The 19,312-nt window shown below is 37.9% G+C and overlaps 1 protein-coding gene across 1 annotated transcript in view; it reads left to right on the forward strand.

Moving 5' to 3' along the window:
• The window catches only part of LOC132099029 (ankyrin-2-like), a 130,364-nt gene that overhangs the window by 78,873 nt on the left and 32,179 nt on the right, over window positions 1–19,312 (forward strand). The window contains 10 exon segments of the mRNA XM_059505404.1: window positions 403–490; window positions 779–876; window positions 1,304–1,339; window positions 11,053–11,277; window positions 12,729–12,827; window positions 13,828–13,982; window positions 14,193–14,404; window positions 14,962–15,169; window positions 15,445–15,541; window positions 15,774–16,002. Coding sequence (XP_059361387.1) covers window positions 403–490; window positions 779–876; window positions 1,304–1,339; window positions 11,053–11,277; window positions 12,729–12,827; window positions 13,828–13,982; window positions 14,193–14,404; window positions 14,962–15,169; window positions 15,445–15,541; window positions 15,774–16,002 — 1,447 coding nt within the window.

The raw sequence follows: 19,312 nt of genomic DNA on the forward strand, positions 1-19,312 counted from the left end.
TATAACTCAATTTAACTCAACAATTGCAATTTTGTCAATTCTGAGGGGGAGAAAAAAGCAAGAACCGTGAAATATAAACTCATGATTCTGAGCCAAGGAGAAATAGAGAATGACGAGTTGATTTTTCTTAGCAGAATTGTGAAATATAATCTTGGAATTGCAAGAAAAAAGTCAGAATTTTTAAATGCAAACTCAAAATGACCTTTTTTGTTCTTTTATGCCATGGCTTCCGTAGACCACTACTTTAAAACCGCTGTTTTCTGCCACAAGATAGACTCCGCCCACAATAACGATGTCACTGTTTGCAAACAAAAAATGGTATATAAACTGCTATATAATTAAAAAGTAAAAGATGACAACCTATTGATAGATGTTATCTATAAACTGTATGTTTTTCTTTAGTTTGGATAGGTCCTACACATCCACTTACCAAAGTTACTTCCCTGTAAAACATTATGGGATGATGGAGGATATGGTATACAGTAACAAGGTAAAGTTGAGGATTTTTTCCATGCGTTTTTATGTTATTATTTATTTATATTGTTATTATTATTATTATTATTATTAATTAAAAGTAATGTTTATATGATGGCTTTTATTTGTGATACCAAGTGATGGCCTTCAAAAATTGGTATGATTAGTTAACAGATTAGTAAACCTTTTCTTTTTAAATAAATTTACAGGTTTTTACAGATTCTGGCTTCTTGAGTTCTGCATTTCATGTTTGCATTACTAGATAAAGCCCCAGTTTTAACAAAGTTGCCTTTATTCACTCCAGGTGTCTTCTCTTGCAAGAGAAAATGAAAAGGATTCATATAGCTGGGAAATGGAAAACTTGGACAACATAGCACTTTCATCAAGTCCTGCTCATTCCGGGTATGGAAAACAACTGCATGCTCTCTATCAAACACACTCTTACTCACACATACGAATAATGAAACTCTTTGTATTAACGGTCAACATGGAATCAAAATGGATTTTTTTTTACTTTTAGATATGTTACTGGTCTTATTGGTATTAAAAGGTATATACACGGTATATATACTGCTTCAGTGTAGAATGCTGTCGTACCAAATCATAGAGGCTTTGCCTCTAAGTGATAAGTTTATATATATATATATATATATATATGTTATATTCTACACACATTTTTAACAACCAGAAACCTATGTAGGTATATGGTGGCCTTGAAAATGCAAAGTTACTACATCACTTCTCACTTACTGTAAGTTCCTCTGTTTTTTAAACTTCCTTCTCTCTTTCTGACATTTTCTCTCTGATGGATGGTATTTTTGTTCTTCAGCTGTTGTTCTCCATGTCATGACCATGACAATAGCAGGTGACTGCCACGCATCATTCGACCTCAGAATTCAGAACACAGGGATCACATAATCTGCTATGTTCTTGCTATACCTCTTGGAATATTACAATTTGTAATACACACACACATATACCATATAGATGCCAAAAGGCACTGCAAGTTTGAAGTCATCTGAATGTTATTTGTCATTTCACAAACATGCCTTTGAGACTAACACAGTGTTTGTCCCATTAGTTTTTTAACCTGTGTTTTTAATCATGAATTGTGTGGCAGACAACACTTATTCAGTATAATGTGATATTACACCATTACTGTAACATGTTACTGTAACATACTTTTAAGATATTATCATCATCATCATCCAGGCATTATTTGTTTATACCATTGCTATGAACCCAGACTTAGTATAGAACAAAAAAATAATTTATACAAAAAAAAAAGCCAACATTTTATTTTATTAATACAAATGATTAATTGACATTGAAATTCTGTCACAATTTGCTACGGTGCAGGAATATAGAGCGAGGGAAGAGAAGACCAGGAGTACAAAGCCAAGTAATATATGCATTTTGCGGGGTATCACATGTAGCACAAGGAGTAGACATCAACAATACTGTGCCCTTAACAAAAGACAGGGAACACCATTTATACACAGAACAGGAGAATGGGATGACAAGAGACACCTGGGATCAATAGAAATTACAAGGGGGAACATCTGGAAATAAATCAACATAATCAGGACAGGAACAGGAAACTAACCAAATACGGGCATGTGAAACACATGGGAAGCAAAACACAACCAAACCTGGGAACCCTACTACCCCAAAAAAATAAATAAATGGGGATATTTACGGGGGCTGTACTCAGGGCCTGGAGCCCTCCCTGGGCTAAACTCGGGATCAGGAGCCTTCCGTGGGCTTACCTTGGGATCATGATCCCTCTGTGAGCTTAACTTGGGAACAGGAGCCCTTCCTGGGTTGAACTGGGGATCAGGATAGCACTTACGTGGTGCTGGGTCTGGAGGAGCAGGCACAGCAAAGCGCGAGGAGCTGGGACTGGAGCCGACACTGGAGCGAGCTCTAGGGGAGCGGGCACTTGAGGGCACTCTGGAGGAGCGGGGCACTTGAGAGCACTCTGGAAGGCGCTAATGAAGAGCGGGCACTGGGGCTGGAAATGACGCTGGGGCCGCATGAACACTTGACGGGCTTGCCACATGAATGCTTGCCATATTAACATGGAGCGAGGAGACCAGGAGTACAAAACCAAGGAATTTATTCATATCACGGAGAATCACACATAGCACAAGGAGTAGACATCAACAATACTGAACCCTGAACAAAAGACAGAGAAGACACTTTATACACAGAACAGGAGTATGGGATGACGAGACACATCTGGGATCAATAGAAATTACATGGGGAACACCTGGAATCAGGATAGGAACAGGAAACTTACCAAACAGAAATAGGGCATAGGAAACACATGGGGAGCAAAACACAACCAAAATTAGGAACCGCATTTAACAGATATATACAATACAAATTGAGCCATAAATGAAGTTTGAGCGACAAATGGAGCTCAAATGTAGTTCAGGCAGAACATGGAGTGAATGAAGCATACAGTTTTCAATTCAGATTCATGTTTTGAACACACGTTTCGCCACATCGACCAGTGTACGTGGCATGATTGGAAGGACAGTCAGTCGAGATCGGCCCTCCCTAGATCGAGAGTAATCTACATCATCAAAAACATCAAGCATCCTCAACAGATGTGGATATAATTCACTCTCCATTCATCTGAACGTGTCACCATGAAGCTAAGACAAAATTTTCTTCTTTTTCTTTCATATTCATGTTCACACAGTCATTCAATATCATGTATTGATAAGCAAGTCCCATGCAGCGCTGCAGCCGGATGATGCTTGTTGATAGTCCACTTTTGCTTCGGAGTTGCGAAGTTCATCTGAAGAACTCCATTTCATAGATTAAACCCTTAAATAAAGACCAGCGTGGAGTTAAAAACCAAATTTTCTTATTTTCAAGAATCAATTTTAAAGATAAACATGAGACTCCGTATTCCAACAGATCAGAAAACATGCGGTTCTTGCAGCACAAAGAATTTCACACTCCATTACTACATGCTTCATGGTTTTTTATTCTCCACACAAACATCTGCCGTCTTGGGCATGATTTTCCGGGAGAAATGCCCATATGAGGAATTTTGCCCTCTTCACAACTGTAACTTGTATGAACCCGGAAGTAAGAAATTGTCACACAAATACTCGGTCATACATCCAAATTATTTTTGAAACTTGCCCAGCCCAGAATTCATCTCTCTAACAGTGTTAAAAATCTGATGCATAAATCAGCATTGCACCCCCTCCCCATTTAGGTATTGGCAACATGTTTGTTGCTAAGCTAATTGCTCAGTACACGCTGTAGCTATATCTCCTTGGCCATAGCTTTTTGGAAACTGTGTTGATTAAAGCTATTTAGTCACTATTCAAACCTACTGTTTAACTGGATTTATAGACTGCTCCAAACAGAAGGTGGAGCCTTCAGTAGCAGACCCAAAGGTGTGCTTCAGCAGGTCAGCGAAAAAGATGCAAAAATGTGTGTAACGGCTTAATACTTCACTCTCACGGGAAGCAGGAGGCAGGAACCGGCGCACACTTAAATAAAGCTTTAATAACTAAATAAACACAAAACAGCGCAACAGCCCCTCGCGGACGACTGCCACGAACAAACAAAAACCAAACACAAAATAAAGTCCAGGCCTGGTCCTCTCTCGTCCTTCACTGTGGTCGCTCCTTTTTTGTATCCTTCCAATCTCCTCCGTGGGACTCGAGACCGCTCATTTCCAATCACTCCACCAGCCTCGCTGAAGTCCGCGGTGCCTGGCGGTGGCACTGGATGGCCCTCGGTGGACGGCACGACACTCCTCCGCAGTGTGTTTCACCCCACTTCATGTGTTAAGCCATCAAAAACAACAGTTTCCTTCATTGTCATGTCATCATGGAGGGAGTCGTTGATGCTAATGAATGTTAGCAACCTATATTGACCAAGATCTTGAAGAGACCATCTGTGCTAACCAGATCAAAAAACTTGACGAGATCAGCAGAGTCCACATTAAGGGGTTACTTACAGTTGTTTTCTGCAACTGTAGGAGTGATAAGATCATGTCGACACTATGACACTATGACTCCTGATAAGCACTCTCACCAAGAGCCTGAAGGTGCTTATAGACAATTTAAACAACTATGCTTAGGAGATATACTGTAGGCAAGGCAAGTCAAGGCAAGTTTATTTATATAGCACATAAAAGAAAGTAAAATAATAATGTAGAAAAATAATAACAAGAATAAAACAAGCAATTTTACAACTCTTAAAATTATTAAAATTAAAATGAATTTAAAAGAGTTAGAAAATGATTTTACATAAAATAAAATTAAAAAAAAACAGTGAAAATATAGTGCTATCAGTTCAGACATTGCACAGTGCTCATTCAATAAATGCACAGCTAAACAGATGAGTTTTAAGTCTATATTTAAATGTGACTAGTGTTTTAGCACATCTGATCTCTTCTGGAAGCTGATTCCAACTGCGGGCGGCATAGTAACTAAAGGCGGACTCCCCTTGTTTTGTGTGAACCCTTGGTATTTCTAACTGACTCGATCCTAATGATCTGAGTGGTCTGTTAGGCTTATATAACATTCTTAACTTTTGAGTTAAAGGAATCAAGGAGAGTATCAACTGAGTCTGCAGAAATGCTTGGTGTTAAAGATATAGCCTCCATTAATAGTACACTTGTGTTCTTGTTAATGCATCTCCTCCTAACAGTCCTACAGACACTCATGTAAGTGAAGTTAGGAGGGGCTGCTTCATTAAGGACTGTTGCATTGCAGCTGTCTTCAAGCCATGTTTCGTTTAGAAACCTAAAATCCAGATTGTTTTTGGTTATAAAGTCATTGATTAGAAATTATTTATTTTTTAATGAGCGAATGTTTAAAGATGCTAACTTGATGGCTGTGCTTTGTGTCTTTACATCAATCTTAGTTTGATGCATAATAGGCCGCAGATTAGATGAGTTTGCCCTTCGGCTTGAGATGACCTTAGACTTTCTATCATGTGATAAAACTGAAATAGAGAAAGCTACAGGCACACTGGGTTCCCACTTGTTCTGTAGGCATTTGTGAATTTTGCTGTTATTATAGCGGGGACCCGACACATATCACTGAGAGGTGCTATCAGTTGTTTTTGGTTCACCTTCAGCAGAAAGAGGGTTTGGGCCCTGGCGTTGAGGCAGTGGTCGAAGAGCTCTCGCAGGAGCAGGGACCACAGGCTTTGGTGGTTGTGGGGCCCGCCGTTTTTTTGTTGATATCTGCGGGCTTGCAGCAAATGAGTGAGAGAGTTTAGTCCCAGCATACACCAATTCCTCCATTTTCTGTGAAAAGCACAGAAGTGGAGATGCTGGAGAAAGGGATAATGTGTCTGGTAAAATGGGCTGTGTCTCTGGTGTTTCCGGTGGCTGTGATATGTTGTCCTGGCTTCCCTGGCTGTTTTCCAGAAAGTCATCCCTGGGTGCTGAATCTTGTAGCTGTTTTGATACACCACAGTCAGTCTGTGAGGAGCTCTGTGGGCAGGGCTCAGCCGGGATAGTGTCTATCAGCAGTGCTTGTTTTGGCTGCATGGTGTTATCAGTGTCCTTGTGGGATATGTCAACCACATGATGACTCGGACCCGGTGTGTATGTGCTGAATGGATTGACACACTCTGCTGAAGGATGACAGAGGGAAAAGTAGATATTGTCCTTAAACACTCTAGCACCAAGTTTGTTTGGGTGGAGGTGGAAAAGATTGAAGTTGTCAATGAAATTCACTCCTTTTATATTACAAGATCTATTACCCAAGCAACCGTGAAAACATATTTGTTCCCCTTGCTGGCAGTGGTCCACTGATGAACGACTGAACTTTGAGTCTTCGAAGTGTTTCAAAGAGTTCACTGAAGTCCTTCTTAAGGAGTTCTGACTGCTCTTTCCGAATGTCATTCTTCCCCACATGGATGATGATTCGATTTGCAGTCTTGTGCTTCATCAGAATGTTCTAAAGTTCCTTGTTCACATCAGAGGCCGTTGCTTGAGGAAGGCAGCATGTTATTGTACAGTCGTGGCCAAAATTTTGAGAATTACATAAATATTGGAAATTGGAAAAGTTGCTGCTTAAGTTTTTATAATAGCAATTTGCATATACTCCAGAATGTTTTGAAGAGTGATCAGATGAATTGCATAGTCCTTCTTTGCCATGAAAATTAACTTAATCCCAAAAAAACCTTTCCACTGCATTTCATTGCTATCATTAAAGGACCTGCTGAGATCATTTCAGTAATCGTCTTGTTAACTCAGGTGAGAATGTTGACGAGCACAAGGCTGGAGATCATTATGTCAGGCTGATTCGGTTAGAATGGCAGACTTGACATGTTAAAAGGAGGGTGATGCATGAAATCATTGTTTTTCCATTGTTAACTATGGTGACCTGCAAAGAAACGCGTGCAGAAAAATGGCTTCACAGGCAAGGATATTGTGGCTACTAAGATTGCACCTAAATCAACAATTTATAGGATCATCAATAACTTCAAGGACAGAGGTTCAATTCTTGTAAAGAAGGCTTCAGGGCGTCCAAGAAAGTCCAGCAAGCGCCAGGATCGTCTCCTATAGAGGATTCAGCTGCGGGATCGGAGTGCCACCAGTGCAGAGCTTGCTTGGGAATGGCAGCAGGCAGGTGTGAGCGCATCTGCACGCACAGTGAGGCGAAGACTTTTGGAAGATGGCCTGGTGTCAAGAAGGGCAGCAAAGAAGCCACTTCTCTCCAAAAAAAACATCAGGGACAGATTGATCTTCTGCAGAAAGCATAGTGAATGGACTGCTGAGGACTGGGGCAAAGTCATATTCTCTGATGAAGCCCCTTTCCGATTGTTTGGGGCATCTGGAAAAAGGCTTGTCCGGAGAAGAAAAGGTGAGCGCTACCATCAGTCCTGTGTCATGCCAACAGTAAAGCATCCTGACACCATTCATGTGTGGGGTTGCTTCTCATCCAAGGGAGTGGGCTCACTCACAATTCTGCCCAAAAACACAGCCATGAATAAAGAATGGTACCAAAACACCCTCCAACAGCAACTTCTTCCAACAATCCAACAACAGTTTGGTGAAGAACAATGCATTTTCCAGCATGATGGAGCACAGTGCCATAAGGCAAAAGTGATAACTAAGTGGCTCGGGGACCAGAATGTAGAAATTTTGGGTCCATGGCCTGGAAACTCCCCAGATCTTAATCCCATTGAGAACTTGTGGTCAATCCTCAAGAGGCAGGTGGACAAACAAAAACCCACTAATTCTGACAAACTCCAAGAAGTGATTATGAAATAATGGGTTGCTATCAGTCAGGATTTGGCCCAGAAGTTGATTGAGAGCATGCACAGTCGAATTGCAGAGGTCCTGAAAAAGAAGGGCCAACACTGCAAATACTGACTCTTGGCATAAATGTCACGTAATTGTCGATAAAAGCCTTTGAAACGTATGAAGTGCTTGTAATTATATTTCAGTACATCACAGAAACAACTGAAACAAAGATCCAAAAGCAGTTTAGCAGCAAACTTTTTGAAAACTAATATTTATTTAATTCTCAAAACTTTTGGCCACGACTGTAGTCCTGCTACAGATGTTTCTGATAACAGAGTCACCCACTATCAGAGTCCTTGGCTCGGCTGCGCTCTGAGCTGAATGCCACTGTCTGCTCGACCTTGAGCGCCTGTTAGTAGCGGTGTTAGCTGCTGGCTGATCCAATAGATGTTTAATCACAGTTGGGGATTCCTCACCCACATTCATTAATGTTTCAAATCTGTTCTCAAGATGTATAGGGGGTGGTTGAATGCCAGTATTCACAAGCCTTGTCATAGTCGAATCTGGGGTAGAGGAAGCTATGGCAGCAATACGAGAAACTCGTGACAATCTGATGAGAACTGTTGAGATTCAGAAGATTCATGGGACTCACCGGCTGTATGCTGAGAGGGTCCATGACGATGGTCTGCTAAGTGTTCCGTCTGTTTTGGAAGTCCAGCAAGTAACTTTGTTTCAAGAATCACAATCCTTTGTTGAAGTTTTCAGCAGTTTATGCAACAAGTAGATCCAACAGGAGGCATTTTTGGCATTTTTTCTCTCTTCTGTTTTGAATGTAGGCAGTTGTTTTCCCGTCTCCAGAATGTAAGCTGCTGGCAGTGGGAGGCAAAGTTTTCTTTTTGTAGTATTATTCCAGTCCTAAAGAGTTTTTAGTTTTAGCGTTTGTGCCAAAAATCTGTTGTTTGAGCACTGTGCTTATCTGCTGATGTCGAAATCTTAGTAAAATCAGAGAAAAGTACAGAAATAAGAAGCAAAGCGCAGAGCAGTAAGCTAGAACGTCCGAACGGTAGCAAAGCCGGAAGCAAAATATACGTGTGATATTTATTACAAACGCTTATTGAGTATGACAATGCTTGCATTATTCACACTATTTCTGTAGGGCTGCAGGTGGCTTAGCTACATTTGCAATATTATTCAATCGCTCGATTAACAATAGTGTGATATGCTATTCATGCTAGCACATCACCATTTTCAGTCTCCCATGCCTAAGTTAAAGGATGCTTGCATAGCTTCTGTGCAAGCTACTTCATTTTGTTGGGGGGAAAGTAACTTCTTTATTATTTCTTCCTCTCATGGAGTTATTCAACGTTATGTCTGGTATATATATATAAATTCTAATTATCCTCGCCAGTGTCTTACCAGAGAACAGCATTCCTGATCATTCTTGAAATATACCATCTTCACCAGCCGAGACAAGTGTATCCACTAAAGTGACAATCAGCCTGAACGCAGAGGCTGGGAAGTTGATCAGAAAATTTGAGAGTGAGAGGTGCATAGACCAAAGTCCACTGATGGTTTAAGAACAGCTGACTGAGGAAGTCTAGCAATTTATCAACCTTCTGAGCATAGTGGCCACTGATGGAGGGACATAGGCTGAATCAACAGCTGAATAAGGAAGACACTGTAGACAATGTAGACAAGCTTTCAAAGAAGACCAGGAAGACATTGGCATACAATGGGAAAATGTGGATAATGTGGCCATGGAACTTCCTTTGCTTATCATACCAACACGTGACATCTAATAATAATGTGAAATGTCTGCTATTCTCTTTAAATATTAAGGCATGCCACCTCTTCTAACCATTCAGAGAGTTCACTCCCTGAATGATCTTAGAACTGAACTACTATGACTTTGTGTTTGGGGGTTCAAACCTCAGTGAACCTTCAGAGCAAATCCTGCCGCAATATGCTGACATTAACAAGTGTTCCTGACTGAAATATTATTGATGGGGAAAAAGGGATTTTCTTTGAAAGAACAATAGTAGATTATGCATTTTGTTTCGGGAACAGAAAATGGTCAATGGTTGTTTGTTTTGTGCTGTCCTGCAATCTGTGAGGATTGAGTTTAAGGAATAAGAAAGCATGTGTTGTTGTACAAAGATACAGGTTAAACAGGTTTACTACTGAAAGACAATAAAGTGCATTACCATAAACATCAGACAGTGATTACATAAGAATTTTAATTCTTGCTAAATTTACAAATACATCAACAGAATGTTAATATACATAAACATGGCCATTTTTGTTTGCTGTGCATGTTGTGTCTCTAGTATTTTTGCATATCCAAATCACATTTCCAGACAGGTGTTGTGTGTGTGTTTGCATGAAAATCAAACACTGAAATATGTTGTTTTGATAATGTTTATGCATTTGAATGCCCAACTGGATCTCATAGGTATTTGTATGTATTTTACCTTGTGTGGTTCTACAAACATTTACTTATATTTGCATAGACAATAAAATGTACAATATTACTGTTATTGAATGCATCTGAAACATTGCTTATTTAAACATGAAAAACTGTACAGGCATACACATTTATGAACCATTATTTATGAATGTTGAATTCATGGAATTAATTAGTTGATACTATTGTTTCATTTAATTTCTCCATCACTTTCTCCATTAATTTTCCATCACTTTAAAACCTAAAACTGAATAACATTTGTGGAATTGTGTTCCTGTAGCTCAATTGGTAGAGCATTGCGCCATGAAGCGCAAGGTTGGGGGTTCAATTCCCCCGGGAACACATGATAGGTAAAAATTGATAGCCTGAATGCACTGTAAGTCACGTCTGCTAAATGCATACATTTAATTGTTTAACCATTACTTACATATGGTTGCCGTAGGATACAAAATAAGTTTCAATATGCTGTTAAAAGCATGAAATGCACCAAAAACCAAACATAACCTGCTCAAATTCAGGCTTTTATTATTAAGAAAATTTACATTTTCTGTCTGTTATATTTTATAAATTTTTTTAATAAACAAATAATGTTTACATTGTAAATGTTGTCACTTCATCCTTATTGTACATTTCAGTATCTATCCAAACATAAAAAAAACACATTTTGTACATGTGTTACGTGCTAATACCTACTTATAAACAATGAGACCAGGCTGGAATATCATGATCATCTTTCTAGGTGACTTGTGATTTCATGACATGCTTATGGTTTTCATTAAAGTGTTTCTTTATTAAATGTTCATTAATTCTTACTTCATCTGAAGATATGATTCCTTTTTAAAATTAATTTTAATGTTGTATGTCCTCAATGCAGTTTCTTAGTAAGCTTCATGGTGGATGCCCGTGGAGGTGCCATGCGTGGATGCCGTCACAATGGTCTACGACTGATCATTCCACCATGGAAATGCAGTGCCCCTACTCGAGTCACCTGTAGACTGGTCAAAAGGCACCGACTGGCAACCATGCCCCTCATGGTAGAGGGTGACGGTCTAGCTAGCAGGCTGATTGAGGTTGGACCCTCTGGAGCCCATTTCCTTGGGTAAGCAATTATTGGCATGAGTTTGTTTGTGGATTAGAGTATTGGATAGTGAAATGCACACACAATTTATGTGTATGATTGTAGTGTCTCATTGGTATAAACTCTGAATGTTATCTTTTTTCATATAGATTATTTAAATTATCAGAATATGAGATGATGGCTTTTAAAGGAAAATGCCACTGTTTTTCCATATTCCACTATGTTCTTCCCTCAACTTAGACGAGTTGATACGTACCTCTCCCGTCTCAGAGCATGGATTCAATTGCTGTTTATTAATCGCCACCTATTAAAATGACTGATGTTGCTCCTGCTTTTCTGTATTAAGGCTGTTGTAACACTTTAATTTTTGTTTATTGTTTATTTATTTTGCAAAATGGCTTGCCGTTAAATTCATTGTACTAGCGAAAATGAATCCTTCTTAAATTTGCTCCATGATTGATTTTATATGTTTTTCCCTTGCTGACTAACAATTAATATATAAAAATCTGCATAAGGTATAGTGCAAGTACAGGACTGTGTCTAATATTGGGGATGCCCATCATGCATCATAGGGGCAGAGGTAATTTTTGTAATTAGAGGAACCATTATTGTTATCAAGTAGGCAATGTCACTGTCCATTTAGGTTTCAGAAGTGTTCTCTAAAGTGCCCCCTTTGTGCGCAAGAGATAATGCATGCCATTTGGGACAGGGTTATAGATATCATTGTTATAGAAGTCAAATGCAGTATAGTGAAAATCTAGTAAAAAAAAAATTCCCACTTTTTTTTACTAAATGAGCACAAGGGGGAAAAATCATTTTAATATGCAAAAACATAATCTAGTAGTAAACCTAATCAAGAATATATATTATACAGTATATATATTTGAATACAAACAAAATGGCAACTGGAGACTACATATTTGAATGATGATACAAAACAAATAGTAGTAATGAATGAATAGTAATGAATATTTAGACAGTTTTACAAACATTTTTATTGCTGATGTTTAAATTATGTTTCTTTTTTAATGCTTTCATAAGTCATGACACAAGACATTTGCATGGAACTGGCCTTTAACCCCAAACTAGGAATTAATTAAAATAGTAGCTGCTGATAACATTTATATCACCAAAAAAATTATATATAATAAGAATAAAATAAGAAGAAAATACTAGCATTTGACAGTTAATGAGACAGTCAAAATAATCACATGTATTACATAATCCTATAGACAGTTCTTTTCTAACAACCAGGAAAAAAAAGTGTTTGCAGTGTTTTTTTTTATCATTTTTTATTTATTTATTTTTAAAGTAATGTACTCTTACTAGCTACTGAATACAAACAGGAATTAAAAATGTGACTTTTTGTCATTAAAAAAATACAACTATTCTTAATGGAAATTGATCTTCAAAGCAAACTCGACAATATGCCATCTATGCTCTCTTTTCTCACTGCTGCTATTGGATGTCAGTAAGCTTCACCTCCCTACAACCCCGCCCCCTCTGAATGAGGGTGAGAGTTTGGTTAGCCGCATTCTGCAACTGGGCCCACCAGGGACAAAATTTCTGGGGTAGGAGTGACACTTAAAACAACCAAATGGATGCCAGTCCCACTCCCTACTTTCTCCTTTCACTCTATCTTCCTTTTTAATTGTGTTTGGTTGTATGGTACCATAGGTGCACCCTAGTTTTTTTGTTGTTGTTGTTGTTGTTGTTGTTGTTTTTTCTTAATTACTCATGATCGTTTCCAAACTTTTTGAAAATGATCAACAAATTATGCATATGCTTGTGTACTTCGCCATTAAAATTTCACAAGTTTGGGAAATTCATGACCAAAAAACATTCCCTAGTCATACTATTTGAAGTATTTTGTCATACTATTTGTAGTGAAGTGTGTTATTCTGAATGTTTGTACCCAGCTTTTTGTGCTCATCTTATTTTCTCTCTCTCGCTCTCTTTTTTTTGTCCATTTGCTGAGCTTCTTCTTTTTTGCAGCATGAATTTAAGTTATGTGCATTTCTAGGTATAAACATGATATGAATATTGTTGTATATGGCATGTTGTAATTTGTTTGTGAATGTTTTTACTTTTTTAGGACATAGTCTTGTATGTACAGTATGTCTGGTAGAATTCTAATCAAGTATTTAGACTTGTATCAAGAGATATCTGGGCATATCGAGGTGTTTCAGATATTCATAAACTTTCTTTCTTTCTTTTTTATACATTCTAATGAAATAAAACAATAAAAATTTAACATAATAAACATTATTAATGCATAGCCTACATGATATAGACTTTATTGGATCCAGTTGTTGCTAATCTTTGCAGTTACCATTTCTGAACAAGAGAAAAGTAAATATAATAGGAAATCTGTCGTTCCCATTTCTGTATATTATTATGCCAATTGCATTATATTAAAACAGCAAGCCACTCATGGCCATTTGTTACAGTGATTTCAGACTAAAGTTTATTAGCCTAACTGTTGATGATTTTTACATATATAGACTTTGTACATAAGTTTTCAAAACACATACATTTACACATGTATTCTTGAAATACACGTGTATTTAGGCCGGTGATTGTGGAGATCCCTCACTTTGCGGCTCTAAGAGGAAAAGAGAGGGAGCTGGTGATCTTACGCAGTGAAACAGGAGAGAGTTGGAAAGAGCATCATTGTGAGTACACAGGAGAAGAGCTCAACCAGATCCTCAACGGCATGAATGAGGGTGAGAAAAAAACAAAACATACTCAATATACAGTATAAGCATAACATGAGTATGACCAATTTAAATGGTAACCTTCCTCCTTTCAAACATAGTCACGCAGGTCTAAACAATTAGAATTTTTTTCTTTGTGTACTGTAGACTGACCTTTTCACTGATTTGAATGGTAACCTTCCTCATTGATTGTGCCCTATAAATATTCATTTTATTTAGGACTGGACCCACCAGAAGAGTTGGAGAGAAAGCGAATCTGTCGCATTATCACTAGAGACTTTCCACAGTATTTTGCTGTGGTGTCAAGAATTAAGCAGGACAGTAATCTCATTGGTCCAGAAGGTGGAATTCTGAGTAGCACAGTGGTCCCTCAAGTACAGGCTGTCTTCCCAGAGGGAGCTCTCACTAAGCGCATCCGTGTAGGCCTGCAGGTAGCATGGAGATTAAATAAAACATATTTCAATGTAAAACCATAGTCCACACAGCTATATTTTAGTTTAGTTATTGGCTTTATTTTATTTATAAGTTACTGCTGTTAATTTTTCTATAACATTAAAATAATGTTCATGTTATTAAAATGTTATAACAGTTATTTATTTCTATCCATTTAGTGTCACAATATTTTTTTTAATTTCTACTAGTTTTCAGAGTTTGAGCATAGTTTTACTAATCAGTAATTAAATTCATAGTAGAAATAGTACAATGTACTTTCAGTGTTCCACTCTCTTTTTGTTTTTAATTAAATGTTTAATACAAAAGTTACAAATTGTCAAATTTACATATATTTTTTTTACAATTACATTTTAGTGCTTTATTATGTAATTCAGCTGATGAGCTATCACAGACATTATGTTGGTAACAGTTGCAATATTTAAACACATTTTGAAAAGATGACAGTGAGATACAATGTATCACTTTAAATTATTAATTTGCTCTGAACCAATCATTGTGATAGTTGTATTCATTATTGCCTTTGCTTTTTGGCCAGGCTCAACCAATGAGTGCTGATGTAGTGAGGAAGAATTTGGGTAATAAAGCCACATTTGGCCCTATAGTCACTCTGGAACCGCGGAGGAGGAAATTCCATAAACCCATAACCATGACCATCCCTGTCCTGAAGAGCTCCACTGACCCAATCCTTGGCGGCTTTGAAGGTGGAGATACTCCTACATTATGTTTGCTATGCAGCATCACAGGTGAGAAAAGTACACAGGAATATACAGAAACAAAAATAAATGCTCTTCATTCTATAGGTTGCAAAATATGCATAACATTTTTCTATCATAAAAAATGCATGATATAAAAATAAATATAAAATAAATAAAAATAAATATAAGAAGACAAACCAGAGATCAACTAAACAAAGATCAAGAAAACCATTGAAATTCTTCTGAAAATACCAAAAATATTGATGTTAAATTTAAAAACATGTTTTGAATTTTGAAACCAAAGATGATCTTCGCATGTGTAGGTGGGACCACTCCTGCTCAATGGGAGGATATCACTGGGACTACACCATTAACATTCACCAATGACTGTGTGTCTTTCACCACAAACGTGTCTGCCAGGTATTTTTTTTTTCTACAAGCATTGCCTGGTGGAGCATTACTGAATATATGTTAAATTCATGTATATTATTTTGTCTTTTGGATTGGAAAAGACGCAACATTATTCTTTGATTTTGAATGACAAATTTTCCTGTTCTAACTGCAAATCCTCATTGAAGCCCACAATTTTGTTTTAATTAATTAATTAATTAATTAAAATAATCACCAATATATCTCATATTTTCTTCATCAGATTCTGGCTTATAGACTGCAGGCCGGTGCAGGAGTCGGTGAACTTCGCCACTCAGGTGTATCGTGAGATCATCTGTGTACCTTACATGGCCAAATTCGTCATCTTTGCCAAAACACATGACCCTATTGAGGCACGATTGCGCTGTTTCTGTATGACTGATGATAAAATACACAAAACTTTGGAGCAAGAAGAGAACTTCACAGAAGTGGCACGTAGCCGAGATGTGGAGGTGAGTCATAAGTATTGCTACACTGGATTCTTGTTAATTTGTTTCAGTGCAACCCATATTTCTCAGTATTGTCTAGAACAATGGTTCCCATCAAATTGTCCTTGAATGGTAATTGGTTTGGAGTTTATTTCAATGAAACACACCTTTTTAACACGTTATTATTAGGGATGGCACAGTTCGCTGAAAAAAAACGAACCATTCGGTTCACCACACGACTCGGCATGCGCTAGGACCACGGTTCAACTTAAATCTGACAAAGCATCTGTAATATGGTTTGCTATAAATAGCAAGTAAAACAAACTGGCTTCAGTTAATATATGTTTCTGTTGATGGATGTGCATTCTGGTTTTCCAGACATTACAACAACAGCGATGAGAGAGAAAAAAAAACCTTGAATGTTGAATTATGAGCAGTCATTTATTCCGTCATCACCCAGGTGCTGATAGCACGATCACAGATGAGACCTGAACAACACACATTGATATCTGTGTTTAAACTAAACTCATTTAAACATTAAAGAGACAGAAGACGTGAGCTCATGTGCGCAGTGAGAAGATTTGTGAGTGCGCTTATCCGAAGCGCACAAACCCGCGCCTCAGAACCCAGACAGCAAGCAGTGTCGGCTTAGATCCGGCACAAATGGATTTCACACGAGCCAGATGTGGGCCGGATCTGGGCCAACACTATATTGCTGTCTGGGAACACGCGCAAATATTAAGCTTTCTCTGAAGTATTGTGTTTAAATGGACAAATTTAGACAAAAATTATGTCAAAATGCCCATCTTGGTAAGTATCCTACAACAAACATAGCCGGCTGAACGTAGGCCTACTGGATCAGTGCATTCTCTTAAAGTGACAGTCTTTATATTAATCGTACAGCAACAACAAAGAAATCACTCACTGCTAGGGTGACCACCTCCAGTCAGACAAAATGTGGGACAAGTAGCATGGTAAAGTGGGACAATGTGGGACAGATGTAATAACTTTAAACTTAAGATATATTGTCTATCTAATTTACCAAAAAACATTTTTTAATCCCACTGACTACAAGATTAAGATACTACCTGACCCAAAATATCACCCAAAGTTTCTACAGCTTAAGGCATAGGCCTAGGCCTACAAAAGACAAAACACTAATTTTGCAACATCGCGTCTTTATTGGGACTATCAAATTAGTCAACTGTCCAAAGGACCGGGCATTATGAATCTAAAAAAAAAAAAAAAAATGCTCTCAGTGATTCAAACTCACCTTAAAATACAAGACACAAAAAAATATTAGGCCTAGCCTATTTAAGTTCAACAAAATATAAGGCCTAGCCTATACAGTGCAAAGTATTTAGGGCTTGTCTATAGAAAGTTTAACTATTTCAGTGCAAATAAGGTAAACCAAAATCTTTTTTGATAAGAATGGCTATATGGGATTAAAAAAAAGAAAACATTCTCCCATCAAGCAGACACATATTTTGCCTATGTGTCAACACAATCCAGATGGTAGCAGGCCAACAGCATTCCCCAGCACCATGGATAGCACTTTTCTGAAACACATGGGTAGCAGCAAACCAACCAAATAAAAACCAACATAGTGTAGCAAGAGGACCACAAATATATTCTACATTTTACACAACGAATGTTCATTTTACCTTATTTGTTCTTCTTCTTAAATGTATACTTTTTGTCTGTCCGTACTGCATCCAGGAGAGTTTTCTCTTTCAATGCATAGCTGTAGAACTCTGTGCAGCTATATCCAAAGTTGCTCTTGACTTGAATCTCACTCTTGATAAGATCCACAGAGCACCGTTGGTCAGTCCATGCTGCAGTCATCAGTGAAAACACTCTTTCCACATGTGCAGTGCTTGAAGTGGCCCAAAAGAGGTGCCGGTACTCTATTATAGCCTATATATATATATATATATATATATATATTTATTTTATTTTTTATTTTATTTTTTTGTTGATGATCTCATCCCCTGAGGTAACAACATACTATATTGAAAGGGTTTTATATACAGCAGTCAACAGACGACCTTATAAAATAATTATAAATCCTTTTATTAGTTTGTGGATTTGCTTAAGCAGAGCTAGAAAGAGCTACTGAACATAAATAAAATGTGCAAAAGGATTTTTTAAAAATACCCTTAGAAAGAGCTGCTGAACATAAATAAAATGTGCAAAAGGATTTTGAAAAAATACTCTTAGAAAGAGCTACTGAACATAAATAAAATGTGCAAAAGGATTTTGAAAAAATACCCTTAGAAAGAGCTACTGCATTACTTCATTAGCTTGCGTCTGACCTGCAGTGATATCATTCTGGCTTGGTGGGGTGTCAGCCAGCGAGTCATCTGATTCTGACCGAGTCTGAAGCCAGGAGAGCGTATTAAGTGTTGTTCACTGTTTTTATTTTTTATTTTTTTTTGTATTTGTATTTTTACCGAGCCGAGTGAGCGCGTTTCACACACCCTCTCTGGCCACGTTGAGTTGTTGACACTGACAGCGTCACAAGCAACGCATGCGCTTTTCACTTGTAAAACTCAAGGGTTTATGGGAAATGTAGTCTCTGCTCTCGGTGGGACGAATTAGGAAGCGTGCATTGTGAAGGGCGCTCTGAAAAGCTGCAGCGCAGGCAAAGGATTAAAACCTCTATTAAAACAGATGTCCAAATGAGCGTACCGGTACGCTAAAAGCACGTTCTGGATGCACGGAGAGGTGGCGGTATGCTCAAGAGCTATATTTGGAAGTGGCGGCACTGAGTACCGGTGCGTACCGGCCCACTTAAAGAACTGCACATGTGCAAAAGCTCTCTCTTCTTCGCCATCTACAGGTCTTAACCAAGAGTATTGTGGTCCATTCGCTATTAAAAGTGCATCTTCTCTTTTTCGGGCCACATTGGCCATGGCTGCTTAACCTGAACGAACAGTGTGCGCTCTCCAATTTGAGATTGTTGACAATGTTGAGGAGGCATTCGTGCACCATTCAACAGTTTAATTGACGTACTGTACGACTCGGGACAAAGGGTAAAATTGCTGTACAGTACAACATAAAGCGGGACAGGTGGTCACTCTACTCACTGCTCTTGATTAAAAAGCTTTTGTAACTTTAATAAAGAACAATCTTTAATTTATACAGTCAAATATGCAATGCTGTTTTACATATGATTACTTTATTCAATTTATGTAAATAAAAACTAATGCTAGACCTGCTATATGCTAAATCACTGTTTATTTTTTGTTTCTTTACTGTATTGTATTTATTTGTGCTGTTGCTCATAGTTGGATAGAATATTCTTTTAAAAAAAAAATTATTATAAAGTATA

This window comes from Carassius carassius, chromosome 2 (assembly GCF_963082965.1).
Source record: "Carassius carassius chromosome 2, fCarCar2.1, whole genome shotgun sequence".
Classification (NCBI taxonomy): domain Eukaryota; kingdom Metazoa; phylum Chordata; class Actinopteri; order Cypriniformes; family Cyprinidae; genus Carassius; species Carassius carassius.